The sequence below is a fragment of the Rhincodon typus genome, chromosome 5 (assembly GCF_021869965.1).
Source record: "Rhincodon typus isolate 14 chromosome 5, sRhiTyp1.1, whole genome shotgun sequence".
Lineage (NCBI taxonomy): Eukaryota > Metazoa > Chordata > Chondrichthyes > Orectolobiformes > Rhincodontidae > Rhincodon > Rhincodon typus.
In genome coordinates, this window is record NC_063336.1 from 102101859 (window position 1) to 102117622 (window position 15764).

Consider the following 15764-nt stretch of genomic DNA (forward strand, 5'->3'; position numbering starts at 1 on the left):
CAGCATGAATGTTGTCAGTTCCAGCAATCAAATCAAATGTTACTAACCCAAGTGAGGAATTTAATTTAAAACAATCTTTCCACATCTTTACTCAACTTGGCACAAATTGAAAAATGTCGTCTTGAGTAATTTTACTGGAGCTCTTACTGATCCAATGAAGCAGCATTTCAACAATGGTGCACTATTGCTTTATTTGAAGAGAGTTTAACAGCTTGAGTTTTCATCTAGTTTTTAGGGGCCCTTTATCTTTTGACTGAGGTGAATAAGAGCAGCTGTGTCAGTGCTGCTGTTCTTAATCTAAGTAGTTCAGCATGAAAAACAGTTGATTTCTGTTTGTGTTTCTGTGATGTTGAGTCTGTCAAATCTGTGTCAAAGTCCCTCTCTCTATGCAAATCATCACGGATTTATGGAATTAGTGTTCTTCAGGAATCACAGGTTGTGGATCCTCAGAATAAAACAGCACATTGAGGGTGCAAAGAAAACAGGAAAGGGGAGTAGAGACAACCCTGGTAATTATAGACCAGTGAGCCTTACTTCGGTTGTGGGTAAAGTGTTGGAAAGGATTATAAGAGATAGGATTTATAATCATCTAGAAAGGAATAATTTGATTAGGGATAGTCAACACGGTTTTGTGAAGGGTAGGTCGTGCCTCACAAACCTTATTGAGTTCTTTGAGAAGGTGACCAAACAGGTGGATGAGGGTTGATGTGGTGTATATGGATTTCAGTAAAGCGTTTGATAAGGTTCCCCACGGTAGGCTATTGCAGAAAATACGGAGGCATGGGATTGAGGGTGATTTAGCGGTTTGGATCAGAAATTGGCTAACAGTAAGAAGACAGAGGGTGGTGGTTGATGGGAAAGGTTCATCCTGGAGTTCAGTTACTAGTGGTGTACCTCAAAGATCTGTTTTGGGGCCACTGCTGTTTGTCATTTTTATAAATGACCTGGATGAGGGCGTAGAAGGATGGTTTAGTAAATTTGCGGATGACACCAAAGTTGGTGGAGTTATGGATAGTGCGGAAAGATGTTGCAGGTTACAGAGGGACATAGATAAGCTGCAGAGCTGGGCTGAGAGGTGGCAAATGGAGTTTAATGTGGAAAAGTGTGAGGTGATTCACTTTGGAAGGAGTAACAGGAATACAGAGTACTGGGCTAATGGTAAGATTCTTGGTAGTGTGGATGAGCAGAGAGATCTCGGTGTCCATGTGCATAGATCACTGAAAGTTGCCACCCAGGTTGATAGGGTTGTTAAGAAGGCGTATGGTGTGTTAGGTTTTATTGGTAGAGGGATTGAGTTTCGGAGCCATGAGGTCATGTTGCAGCTGTACAAAACTCTGGTGCGGCCGCACTTGGAGTATTGCATACAGTTCTGGTTACCGCATTATAGGAAGGATGTGGAAGCATTGGAAAAGGTGCAGAGGAGATTTACCAGGATGTTGCCTGGTATGGAGGGAAGGTCTTATGAGGAAAGGCTGAGGGACTTGAGGCTGTTTTCGTTAGAGAGCAGTAGGTTAAGAGGTGACTTAATAGAGACATACAAGATGACCAGAGGATTAGATAGGGTGGACAATGGGAGCCTTTTTCCTCGGATGGTGGTGGCTAGCACGAGGGGACATAGCTTTAAATTGAGGGATGATAGATATAGGACAGATGTCAGAGGTAGGTTCTTTACTCAGAGAGTAGTAAGGGCGTGGAATGCCCTGCCTGCAAAAGTAGTAGACTCACCAACTTTAAGGGCATTTAAATGGTCATTGGATAAACATATGGATGATAATGGAATAGTTTAGGTTAGATGGGCTTCAGATTGGTTTCACAGGTCGGCGCAACATCGAGGGCCGAAGGGCCTGTACTGTGCTGTAATGTTCTATATTCTAAAATATAATGAGAAAAGAATTAAGGAAGCTGTCTATAACAACATATACAGCATTTTAAACATAATTTATCATTATTGAACAAAGTCAGAAGTCACATGATACCAGTTTAAATTCCAACAGGTTTATTTGAAATCACAGGCTTTTGGAATGTTAGTCCCTTCATCAGGTGAAGTGAGAGGGGCCCACACAGACACAGAATTTATGGGCAGAGAGATCAAAAGATCATGCAAATGGTGTGAGTGGAGTGTCGAATAATAAGTACCTGCAGGTGATCAGAAATGTCAGACGGTGTGAGTAAAGTGTCAACAGCTGAATAACAAGCAAAGGGATGACCTATAATCTGATTAAATGGTCATCCCTTCACTTGTTTAGAGTGTAGGCAACTAAAGACACAGCCATCAATACTGGAGCAATTATAATTGGGAATGTATTAGAGGCCTGAATTTGAGGAGTGCAGGTATCTCTGAGAATTATGGGCTTAAGGGAGATCCCCAAGAAAGGGCGGAGCAAGGTCATGAAAGGGTTTGAAAACCAGGATGATGATGTTTAAATCAAATCATTATTTGACCAGGGACTAAAGAAGGTCAGCAAACACAGGAGTGACAGGGGAACAGAGCTTGCTGCAACTTAAGAACCAGGTGGCAGAATTTATTTTATCAAGTTTACTGAGGGTGGAATATGAGAGACCAGCTTGAAATGCGCTGGGAGAGTCAAGTATGGAGACATTGAAGGTACAGGGAAGTGTTTCAACATCAGTTGGACTGAAACAAGAGCAAAGTTGAGCCGTGTTTTGGAGGTTGAAAAAGACAGTCTTAGAAGTGACATGAATATGAGATCATTTCTAGATCAACTGTGACACCATTGCAAAACACAGGCTTAAACAGACTATTGCCACATGGAGAGATGGGGTCAATAGTTAGGGAATATAGTTTGAAGTGAGCACCAAAAGTAATGGCTTCAGTCTTTCCAATATTCAATTGTAGGAAACATTTGGTCATCCAGTGTTGGATGTTGCATAAAACAGTCTGCTAATTTAACAACAGTTAAGTATTTGAGGGAAGTGGTATTAGGTGGATCTGGGTGTTAGTGGAAACTAGCGTTGTGCCTTTGCCAACAGGTAGCATATAAATGAGAAATACAAGTGCTCCAAGGATAGATCTTTGGGAAACACCAGAGTGACTGTGCAGAAAGAGAAGCAATTGTAGAGACTACGACTAGCTGGTTAACGATGGAGCCACATGAGAGCAGTCCCACCCAGGTGGATGAGAGCAGGGAGGTATTAGAAGAGGACGGTGTTGGCAACTATAAGAGTGAAAAAGGAGAAGGAGGGAAAGTTTACTTATGTCACAGTCACAGAGATTATCATTTAAGATTTTGCAATGAGTTATTCGAGTACTCTGCTATGGCTGGAAACCTGTTTGAAGGATTAAAACAAGGAGTTTCCTCTAAATGAACATCCGAAAGAACGACAGATGTTTGACATCAGAAATCGCTGGAAAAAACTCAGAATCTGTTAACATCTGAGATGCAGTGAAGTTCTGAAGAAGGGTCACAGGACCCAAAATGTTAAATCTGTTTTCTCTCCACAGATGCTGCCAGATCTGAGTTTTTCCAGAAATTTGTTTTTGTGAAGAGTTTCTTTTCTAGGGTGAAGAAGGCAGTAGGAGGAGGGAAAAAAAACATAAATACATTTGCATAAATACATAAAAACATTTACCCTGTCACCTTTTAAAGATTGTGTCTCTAACCTTATAGAGCTTGCCTGTTTCTGTGCTCCCTTTAAAATTATGTGATTTATAAACAGATATTTTCAGTTCAAATCCTTGGAATGTCCTGTGCTAAATTGCCAGACTATGCAGAACCCAGTTTTCTCAAAATGGCCTACAGTATGTGCATAAAAACACAAGGTGAGCCCAGAATATTGTTTCAAGCCAAGTCAGACCAAGATAAATGTAAACTGATGAAAAGTGAATGTAAAACCAATATTAGGAAACAAAAGCTTCACTCTAAGGACCAATAAAGATGTGAAATAACCTACTATGTAGCACTCTCATTCCAAGACGTAAAGTATGTTCACAATACAGTTGGTGACTGAGCATTAGAGGAATGAGGTTTAATGAGTCAATGTTTTATTCTCTTTCACCTTTTGCTTGCTTCTTCATCTCAGTTTCTACTCGGGAACTGAGGTATTGCATGGTCTGTTAGGTATCTGGACATTCCAATGAGTTTCTCTAAAATGTGAACAATGTTTGTGTTCTGTATTGCTAGGCAAATGGCAAAAGCTATTGTAGCCAGATGACAATACCTGAATAGTAAGCAAGAAGTCTCAAGTGAGATAAAGGTCGAGTATATCCACTACCTCGGTAGCATATTCATCTGAATCAGTAGGTTGTGGGTTTTAATCTCATAGGAAATGAGTACAACAATCTAAGCTTAGACTCCAATGTGGTGCAGTCATGGCGATCCTTGCTTTGAACCAGGAGGCCCAGGTTCAAATCCCATCTGCTCCAGTGGTATGGAACAGGTCGATTAGAAAAATGTCTATATTCCAATGCAGCACTAAGGGAGGGCTACTCTGTCAGAGTTGCCGTCTTCCAGATGCAATATCAAACCAAGGCCCCAAATGGCATTTCAAGCGGGATACAAAGTCCCATGGCATTATTTTGAAGAAGAGCACAGGATTATCCCAGTGTTCTGACCAATATTTATACCTCAATCAACATCGCAAACAGATTACTTGATCGCTTTGACGTGGCTATTATGCAGACTTAAGAGTGACTACACTTGATGAAGTTCATTAGCTGCAAAGCAGTTTGGGATATCCAGTGGACATGAATACACTAGATAAATACAAGTCTTTCTTGATTTAAATAATTGTATGGACACGTAGAAGGAACCAAATATAAGGGACAAAGTGCTTATCAGTAATTGATACCATGAAGAAAAATAATTGAACTATTTCCTGTTCAAATACACGGAACTATTAAACTTCCAACTGAGAAAATGGTTCTATTTTCTAAAAAAGTCCTGAAGTTGCCTTAGGACCAACCATTTTGGGTTTGTAGGACATGTTTAAAATTCTCGCTTACTCCAGACTGAGCAAGTAAGAGCAAATTGAAACATGATCTATAACGGAAGAACAACATGACTAAATGATGACAATTGCTATACGCAGAAAGAAGAATTGAAGGGGATTTATGTTTACAAGAGCATGGAGTGCAAATTGAGCATATATTGTAGTACTCCGACTTCACCAACAATTTTATTTTGTACTCCTTCCCATCAGTGTTTAAAGATATTTATTTTTTTGGATCATAGTTAACGTTACATGCATTAAATCCTTTAAGCCAGTCTGGTGCTCCTGGATTAAGTGTAGTGGCAGCAAAGCTAAAATCTGCAGCAGTTTATAGACTGAAGTCTAATTGGATCTATAAGAATATTATGGGATGTAAAACAACGAAATTCCCAGACTCCAACAGTAGAAGTACAAGAGGGAACTCTTTATTGCTGGTATTGTTAACTCAATAGGTGACATTAGAAGCCTGCTGAATTTGAGTTGTAGCTGGTGTCATCAACACAGGCTATCACAGATAGAAAATCAAAAGCAAGTTAATTGATGGAATTTGCCATTGGCTGCCATTTTATTCTAGTTGTGGGTAGGCTGACTCTTCAGCTTGTCCACATCAGATAATAATATGTGCTTAATGGTGCTTGCTTATACAGAACTTCTCCCAACTTCAACAACAAATGGCATTCAAACATTTTGATAATGGGTTTATGACTGTTGAGCAATTATGTCTTACTAAGCTGACCAGACAGATTTTTTTCTGAACAGAAATAGCGCATAAACCTTCCGCTGGGTATGATTCAGTAATAAACAGTGTCATTGCACTACATCAAACAGCAGATGTTATAAGGTGCAAGTGTAAACTTGGTACATTTGTCTCCATATGCTCTGGATCCACAAACTGGTACAGTAGTGTCTCAATTATCATTGATTACTGAAGTCTAAGATGTATGCTGTAAGGCATTACCCATTGTAAAGCTGATATTCTGAGTCACAGTAAATGATCAAACTCTGAAATTCTCTAAAGGTAAATTGCTCAGACTGATTTCATGTAAATAATTTATATGAATTTGCTGTTTCTGGTAGCTGCAGCAAATTTTTTTTCTCCTTCAGAGTTTTGAGATATCCTTAAAGAAATGAAGTCCAGTTCCAATGGTCCTGACTGTAGCTAACCAAAGTGACTGTTCTTTGTGAATGAATTTAGAAGTGTCAATGTTAGAATGCTGATCAGGCCTTGGACTCATCACAGCTGGATCCAACAATACGTCTTTTACGCAGAGGTTTCTGCATAATGGTCAGGAATAGAATCACTGGTGGTTTGTCCATCCCAGCTCAGCTGATAAGCCAATGTTAAAAACCCCATTCTTAGCCAGGTGCAGTCAGGTAATGTCTATATGGCTCCACTGTGGAGAGTGCAAAGAACTAAGCTTTTGTTGATAAAGGCCATGGTTGCTAAGATAAATGAGTGCAAAAATTAAGGATGAAGTGTTGGTGATATAAGAATGTACCTTCCCTGCAATAATCAACCCCGAGAATGTGAGTGGGCATGTGGCCCAGCCAGATTAAGAGCCAGCCTCTTTGCTTAGCCAAAATCTGTAAAGATACAGCCAGACTGACAATTCTCAAACTCTGATCCTTATTTCCTTTAGGCGCCCTCTAATTAGTTTGTTGCCATATTGTTCAGGAACCTTGTCCCTAACCCACCCCCTCCAAAAAAGATCATAATGCACATAATACCCTATAAATGAACAGAATATTCATTTGCAAGGAATTTCTCATTTTGTGTCTTTATTTAAATAATAAGAAACCTTTTTAGAGATTTTGGCTACTAAACGTCCATTGTTTATTTGTTATTCCAAATTTTGCCAGTTTTCTTCCCCTTATGGATGTGTAACATTGTGCCAGTTGCAATCTTGATATATTGTTCAAGAGTTCCTCAGCATGTGTGAGCAGATAAATGACTCAATTAAATGTGATTTCTGGCTGACTTCAGTTTCCCCACAATACTGAGACCAATTCTACCACATCTCCCTCTCATTGACTGAGAATTAATGCACAAATACAAAAACAAAAGTTCTGATCTAAGTTCATAGGATCTAGTTAAACTCCCCATTTTGATTCAATTTAAAGCTGAATAGTCACTATTCAATATTCAATTATTTGCTCACCTTCGCAAACCTCTTCTTTTAAAAAAAAGCTAAACTTTCTACCACAAAAATAGATGGCAGTTTCAATGTTCTCAATTATTTCTTGGAGATTGGGCACTCAATGTGCTAGTCTAGCAATTAGTATTATTTTATGGAGCCTCTTGTGTGTAGAAGCCTGTGGAATAAAATAGGTTGGCTTCTTCTGGGCGTCTGTGCATAATTTTGTGGTTTGTCTCTAGTTTTATACTTCTGGTTTCCATTATCTTCTTACTGAATCCATGTTTGGTGAGAATTGTATCTATCAACTTTCAAAGGCTTGAACAATTTTCAAACAATAACTAAGTTCACGAGCAGTAGATCTTAGAAATATGATGATTGTAGGATTAACTGCATGGATTTCTTGTGCCATTTGTTTTCAGCTTCTTGTCTTCTGGTTGGCCATTTCTATAAATAATGATTCTGTTGAAAGAGAACCAACCAGTGTGGATTGACATAGTAAGCTGTCCTATATATCTGTACTTTCCTCTTTTTCTAGTGTATAAGAATTGTTCTGTTTGTAAATAGATATTCTGTACTTTCTTTTCCACTGCCAACTCTATTTTAGATGTATATTATTAACAACTGTACTGCTCAACAATATTGGACCAGAAATTCATCCCTTAATTTGCTTATCAAGTCTTCCCAAATCCTCATCACCTGTTGCAAAACATTTGACATTACTGATCCTAACCTAATTCTCCTGGACTAAATTAGCTCAGGAATTTATAATGATGAAATATATGAAGTAAAACCTTCCATATATTTTACTTTTTGGAAATCAGAAGCTGACTGATTGCTGCATATGAAGTATCCTTTCATCCCTGTTATTCTTCACTTGTTGGTGGGAAGCCATTCCATAGCCATCATTTGGTTAAAGTAGCCATTTGTTATTTCAAAGTCAGAATAGTGAGTGATGGTAGGACAGTTAGTGACAAAGCAGAAATCCCAGCTTTTAGAATAAAAATCAAAACTACTGGAATTAGTCTTAATTAGCAACATCCATGGAGTGAGAAACCAAGTTAGTGTTTCAAGCAGACGGCCTTTTCGTTGGAACTGAGAAAAGTTAGAGGTTTTAAGGGAGTACAGAGGCAAGGAAAGGGATGGAGATGAACAGAAACTCAGGGTCATGCTTTTGATTGAATGGAGGTGTTACACAAGATTGTCACCCACCCAGTCCCTTTGGTCTCCTCAGTGTAGAGGAAATTGTATAGTATGCTACATTCAGTATACTGAATAAAAGAAGGTATAATAAAATCACTGTTTCATCTGGAAGGAGAAGCAGTTTTTCTATTTCTGATTATAATACCCTGGATTATCCTGTGCTCCTGAATTCATAGGATGTTGCGCCCATTGTTGGCATCATAGGGCTCTGTTTGAGATCAATTTCATTTCTCATAAATAAGAAATCAAACCTGGTTTGACTTTAATTGGTTTGGCTCAGTTTCAGATCCCTGAGTTGATCAGGAGTGGGGTATGTTTAGTCAAATTGAATGATTAATGGTGTATCTTTTAGCCTAGTTGTTACTTCCAACTGGGCATGTTGCAGTCACACACTTAAATTTTGAAAATTGTACCAGTTGCTTAGATTTGAGCCAAATTCCAGAGTCTTTGCTCTAATTATTGCTAATGAATGTGCTCCTGTCTTTGCTTATGTTACCTTCTGACTTGCAGAATATGGGACGATATTCTTTGAAATGTTTTCTCAGGAATGTGTGATCAGTTAGGGCTTGGTCTTTCACAATCTGCTACCATCGCGAGACTCCAATGAATAGCAGCCTTGCCTCCTGATGCCATTCCTAATCTTGAGTCTAGAGTCCGATACCCAAGCTGGTATTTCAGCATTGTACTGACAGAACACTGCATTTTTGGAGAAACCATCTTTCAGATGTGACATTAAAACATCTGCTCTTCAGGGTGGGTGTGAATGATCCCATGATATGATTTCAAAGAGCAGGAGAGTTCTCCCTAGTGTCCTGGACAATTTTTATTCCTTAATCTTCATCAGCTAAAACAAATCATGCAGCCATTTGGTCTTTTATTATTAGTGACTTCTTGCTATGACTAAATTGGCTGCCATGCACCTTCAGAAAATATGGGCACCCCGTCAGCAGTGACTGTGTTGGCCATGGAGTGTGTTGTGGAAAACACAAGACTTCCAAGTCATTTAAATCCAGCCCAGACTGTTGGGATAAAATCCTCCTAATCTGATTTATGGAAGAGTCTTTGGACAGTTTTGTTATCCAGCAGCAAGTGTGCTTGAGTCTAACACTACACAGTTGATGACTGGCAATCTCACTTGAAAGACTTGAGTAATAGTTCTTGTGTCACTTAAACAAATGTTGCCTGGGCACTTTAATGTTTGAGACAGTGATAGTTGGGGCAAAAGTTCAGTCTAGTAAACGGTGACCCGACAATGGGCACAAGGTGTTTTTACTTTGAGAAATTCTACTTTTTTTAAAACTTGGGATTGAGACAGAGAAGGAGGAGGTGTACATAGGCGGGGTGGAGAGAGAGAGAGAGAGCTATGTGTGGGAAGATGGATAAATCCTGGGGCAGAAGAGTTTTATTACTTTGCTCTGGTTTGCCAACAGTGTCTGAAACAATATGTGGAACTTTTAATTAAAGAGGGCCTGGAATCCTCAATTAGCTGTCCCGATGCTGCCTGCCCAAAGAGAGGTCACCTACAGGAAAATGAGGTAAAGGATGGACCTTTGTAGTCATTAAATTACATCATAAAGGCAATTACTGTTTCCGATTTACTCTCTGCATGTATTTGTGCACTCAACATCTGTAGCTTGTCCATTTTCTTCGTATAATAATCGAGTGGTTTTTATCGTCTTAAATGTATTTGATTTAAATATGACCTGGAAGTAAAACTAAAACAAAGGATATTTAGAATCATGCTTATTTGTCCATTATTTCATTGATGATGAGGCTTGAAATATGATTTTTTTTTTGCATTTAACAGTACTTCACTCTTCTTTCCAATAGATTGAATGTGTTGTTGCAGCAGAACTTATGCAGAGATATAAAAGATTGCAGTTTGAAAAAGGCAAGTGAATTATGTTATACAGATGTGTGAACTAGAAGCAGAAATAGGCCATTGGCCCTTTGAGCATGCTGCATTGATCATTGCTGATCTGTTGCTATTTCGAATTCAATCCCTGACTACCCCCGCAATAATCTTTGATTCTCTTATTTGACATGAATCTATACACTTGCACATTAAAAATATTTAATGACTGCATCTGCACTGCCTTCTGAAGCAGTCTTCCAAAATTACATGACATTCTGAGAGAAAAATTCGCTTGACGCAAAACGGCAATCCTTAATTTTTGAACAGTGGCTGCTAGGTTTGAGTCAGAGTTTTACAACACAGAACCAGGCTTTTTGGCCCGTTGTATCTGTGCTGGTCTTCAACCATCTATCTATTCTGATCCCATTTTGCAGCATTTGGTCCATATCCTTGCTCGTCTCAATACTTCGTAAGTATTGTGAGGGTTCCCACGTCAGCCACCCTTTTAGACAGTGAGTTCTAAATACCGACCACCACCGTTTGGGTGAAAAATAATTTCCTAAACTCTCCTCTAAACCTCCTGTTGCTTACCTTAAAACTATGCTGTTAGTTATTTACCCCTCGACAAAGAGGAAAGGTTTGTCCCTGTATACGCTATCTACGCCCCTCAACGCTTTGAACACTTCAAAGCAGGTTCTCGCGCCCCCACCACCCCCCGCCCAAGCCTTCTCTGCTGTAAAGAAAACAGGCCCAGCCTATCTAGTCTCTCTTCATAACTGAATCACTCCAATCCAGCCAACATCCTAGTTAATCTCCTCTGTACCATTTTTAGTGTAATAATATCCTTGTAATGATCCTGTTATAATAAAGTACAGCATTGCATTAGTCTTAATTACTTGCTGTAACTGCATACTAATTTCTTGTGACTTGGACTAGTATATCTAAAACCCCCTGCACCTTGGAATTCTGCAGTCATTCTCTGTTTAAGTAATACTCTGTTTTTTAATGTTGCCTGGCAAAATGAACTACTTCACATTGGCCTGCATTACACTGCTCCATCTACCAGATTTTTGCCTACTCCCTTAACTACCTACATCCATTTGCATCCTCATCCTCTTCACAGCATGCTTTCTTGTTTATCTTTGTGGCATCTGTAAATTTACTTCACTCATCTTGGTCTTTGATATAAATGGTAAAAAGTTGAAGCCCCAGCGTAGACCTCTGCGGGAAACCACTTGTCATATCCTGCCAATCAGAAAAAGACGCATTTATCTAAACTTGTTTTCTGCCAGCCAGTCAATCTTCTATCCATACAAGTATGTTACCCCTGACAGTATGTGTGTGATCCTGTTTTTTGCAATGACCCTTCATATGGCACTTAGTAAGTACAGTTGTTTGTTTGCTTGGATTGAACGTCTTATTGTTTAGTCCTAATACAAGATTGCAGTACAGTTTGAAGGTGGGTACATCAGCTTATTAGAAGATGTCTGTCATGGGGCATGTTTTGGGTTTCTAACTCATTTACAAAGCTATTCATTTTTCAGAAGTGCTTTTGGATCCATGCCGAACCTGGTGCCCATCCTCCACTTGCCAGTCTGTCTGCCAACTGAAGGAGGAATTACAGAAGCCCCAGCTGGTACAGTGTGCAGCCTGTAACTTGGAGTTTTGCTCCCTTTGCAAAGCGAACTGGCACCCAGGGCAGGCTTGCCAAGAAAACCTGCCTGTTAGCTCATTTCTTCCTGGTGAATCAAGGTACTGTTTTTGCTTAATGGCAACAGGTCCTACTTTTGCTCTTAAGGCTGTTACATTAAGGAGGAGTGATGCCACACTCCTGTTTTTTTTAAAGATGTTCCTCAAAACTACAATGGATTATTCCTGGTACCACTCTGAACTTTGTAAGAGTAACTGGAAACAAGGCTGCCATTAATTGATGGTCTTCCAACCAGGCTTATTATTTGGTAAGTGCAGTGGAACTGTTAGTCAACATCGGGATTAAAAGCAGAAAACGCTAAAATTTTCAGCAGAACTGACAATGTTGGTGGAGCGAGAGAGAGAGGGAGGGAGAGAGAGAGAGAGATCAAGTTAATGTTTCTGGTCAGTGATCCCTCATTAGAGATGTAGTAAGTTACAAAGGCACGACAGCCCAAATGCCTCTTTCTGAGTGCAGCAATTGTGGAAACAGCAGCATTATACGTTCTGCACTTTACTTTCTGCTGTTGAATGTTAAGTGTTCCCACAAGTTCAAACTCTCAAGATTAAACAGGAACACTAGCAGCCTGCACTGAAATGAGGGTTGCACTGCTTGAGTAAAGAAAGAAGACTTGTATATCTCCAGTACTGTATCACAGTTTCTGCATGACTCAAATTGCTATACAAACAATAAATTACATCCATGAATGCCGCACTGATAGCAGATGGACTACTAATCGAGAAATGCAGGCTAGGCTTCTGGAGACATGAGTTCTAATCCTACGTTTGCAAGTGGTGAAATTTGAATTCCATAAAACCTGGAATTATAAACTAGTCTGACAGCAACTATATAACCATTGTCAATTATTCTAAATACTCATCTGGCTCACTAATATCCTTCAGGAAAGGAAATCTGTCCTTACCTGATCTGGCCTGTAAGTGATTGAATCTTATTTGACTCTCTAGGCCATTGCAGAGGACGGTCAGCTCAAGGTTAACCACAGATCGGCAACAAATGCCAGCCTTGCCAGCAACACGCTAATTTGTCGCATGCAATTTTTTTAAAAAATGAATAAATGACCAGATAAACAATTAAACAGAAACAGAAATTGCTAGAAAATTGCAGTAGGCCTGGCAGCATCTGTGGGAAGAAACAAGGATTAATGATTAGAGTCAGGTGACTCTTCGTTAGCAGCTAGCGGAGTGGGGAGAGGGGCGAGGAAGGGAGGAGAGAGAGAGAGAGAATTGAGAGGATAGGTGGAGATAGAGTCCAGAGATATATGAAAGGAATAGGTAAACCAGGAAATTTTGGAGGCCAGGACAGAAGAAAAACTGAACAAGTGATAATTTAGAGCTAAGAGTAGGAGAAAATGGGTGAGCTGTACAGAATGCAACCCATCTAATGAAATAATGGGTGTAGGATTATGTGAGAATGGGTGACTATGCTAGAAGCGAGCCATGTCATAACAGGACTGGGTGTGGGCTGGGTAAAAACCGTGGAAGAATGGAATCAGACTCTGAAGTTATTGAATTCAATGTAGAATTCTAGAGTCCTAAATAGTTAATAATGGTATTGGTTAAGGAAGAAGTAATGTTGGCCAGAATACTTCAGACAGCGTAGTGAGACCTCTTTGCAACTACTTCAGCAAATAGATGGTCACGTGAAAAAGTAATGGTAAGACTTTTAACTCCTCACTTTGAAAAAAACTGAGCAAACAGACATTCTAATTTTAAAAGAGACAGTAAGAACTGCCAATGCTGAGTCAGAGATAACACAGTGTGGAGCTGGAGGAGCACAGCAGGCCAGGCAGCATCAGAGGCGCAGAAAAGCTGACGTTTTGGGTCGGGATCCTTCTTCAGAAAAAGGGACTGAAGAAGGGTCCCGACCCGAAATGTCAGCTTTCCTGCTGCTCTGATGCTGTTGTGTTATCGCTTATTTCCAATTTTAAAATCACTTATTTTTCAAACAAATAAGGCACCTGCTGTAGTCAGAATAATTAGAGGTATGTGTCAATATTTTGAACACTTAGATTAGTTGGGTTTTACCTCCCCAAAATATGCAAGATGCCTTCGAAATTAAACATACAATGTTTTATGGGTTTTTGATGGATGGCTCTTGGAACGCAGGTGGTAAACAAAGATCATTACTTCAATAGAAACCTGGTGTGGCTTTTGAGTAATGGTGTGTGTGGTACGTTCCTTTGCACTGTTTCTTAAGATATTGGGACCAGATTTCTTTTCAAAATAGTTGTTTTGTTTCCCACCCAGCTCATTCTTTGAAAATGATGAGGAGGACGATGTTCCAATCAAACGTTGTCCAAAGTGCAAAGTCTACATTGAAAGAGATGAAGGATGTGCACAGATGATGTGTAAAAACTGCAAGCATGCCTTTTGCTGGTACTGCCTGGAATCGCTTGATGTAAGTGAAATAAGCATTTGTTCTAAAGCAAAAACAAGGAAATAAATGGATGTTCACATTGGAGCATTTCAGATCATATTTACATCTAAGATGTTTCCAAAGGGAGATCATCACCATTTAAAATGCATTCATATGATAGAACTGCAGTCGTTTTAAGTGCAATGATGGCACAGTAAACAATGTAATTAGCAAAATCAACCCCGTCAACAATAATATACATTAATATAGTATCCTCAACTGGGAAAATATCCCCATGACCCTTGAGTCACTCCACTAATTACAGCCTGCCAACTTGAAACTGCCACATTTATCTACACTTCCTGGCTTATGTCTATTAATCAATCTTCCAATTTGTTAATGCATGACGAGTAGCACACTGGGCCCTTATCTTGCATATTGGCCTTGTATATGGCATTCTATTAAATGTCTTTTGGAAATCCAAGTCTACTGCATCGACTGGCTCCTGTGTATTGACCCAATTAGCTATATCCTCAAAGAACTTGAATAAATGCGTCAAACACAATCTCCCTTTTGTAAAACCGTATTGATTTTGTCTGATTATGCAATGATTTTCTAAGTGCATTGTTGAAACTTCGTTAATAATGAATTCCAGCATTTTCTTTGACCGATGCCAGGATAATTGGTCTATTGTTCCATTTCTTTTCCTCTCTCACTCAGAAGTAGAGATATTTCCTTTGCTAGCTTTCAATCTGCTCAGACAGTTTTAAAATCTAGGGAGTTTTGAAAACTCATGAATCCACTGTTTCAGTAGCTATCTCTTTTAGAATCCTAGGATGTGATCAGTTACATCCTCGGGATTTTTTGTTCTTTTAGTTCCTTAATTTTCTCCAATATTTTATCACAGTTGGTACTAATTGCATGAAGTTCCTCCCTGTTATAAACCCCTTGGTTGCACTCCATTTCTGGTGCATTTTCTAATGTGAAGATGACTGAAGGCTGTCAGGACGAGGCCAAGATGAAGTGTTTTCTCAGTACTTCTGGCTGAAGATACTTTGACTTCATCTTTTGAGCTAGACTTCACTGTCATTTGAGAATGGGGATATCTGTCGAGTCTCCTTCTCCAGTGAGTTGTTTAATTGTCCATTCATGATTAGATGTCGTAGAACTATCAGATTGGTGTAAGATCACGTACCTCTATTCCATGATGCTTAAGATGTGAGTAGTCCTGTGTGGTAGCTTCAACAGAATTGACCCTTTTATTTTTCAATATGCCCGGTGCTACTGACTTTCTATATACTTGTAGAAGATCTTACCTTCAATTTTATGTGACTGACTAGTTTCTCTCAATTGTTTCTTTTTCCTTCCCTTTTCATCAACTTTTTGGTCAGTTCGCTGGTTTCTAAAATTTTGCCAATTTCCATTTCCTTGACAGACCATGGAGCTGATCAGCTGGTTGGCTGCATATTTGTGACAATGCTACATAGGCTAGTGGACATCAGCACTGAGGTGTCAAATCCTGTTGTTGTTTAAAAGCAGGATGCAGTGCCTTGTG

The 15764-nt window shown here is 39.4% G+C and overlaps 1 protein-coding gene across 5 annotated transcripts in view; it reads left to right on the plus strand.

Annotated features, from left to right (window-relative positions):
- The window catches only part of rnf144aa (ring finger protein 144aa), a 76445-nt gene that overhangs the window by 42627 nt on the left and 18054 nt on the right, over positions 1-15764 (plus strand). For all 5 annotated transcript variants that reach the window (XM_020530119.2, XM_020530123.2, XM_020530120.2 and 2 more), the window contains 4 exons: positions 9719-9823; positions 10119-10179; positions 11688-11895; positions 14101-14251. In XM_020530119.2, coding sequence (XP_020385708.1) covers positions 9719-9823; positions 10119-10179; positions 11688-11895; positions 14101-14251 — 525 coding nt within the window. The remainder of the gene's footprint in view (positions 1-9718; positions 9824-10118; positions 10180-11687; positions 11896-14100; positions 14252-15764) is intronic.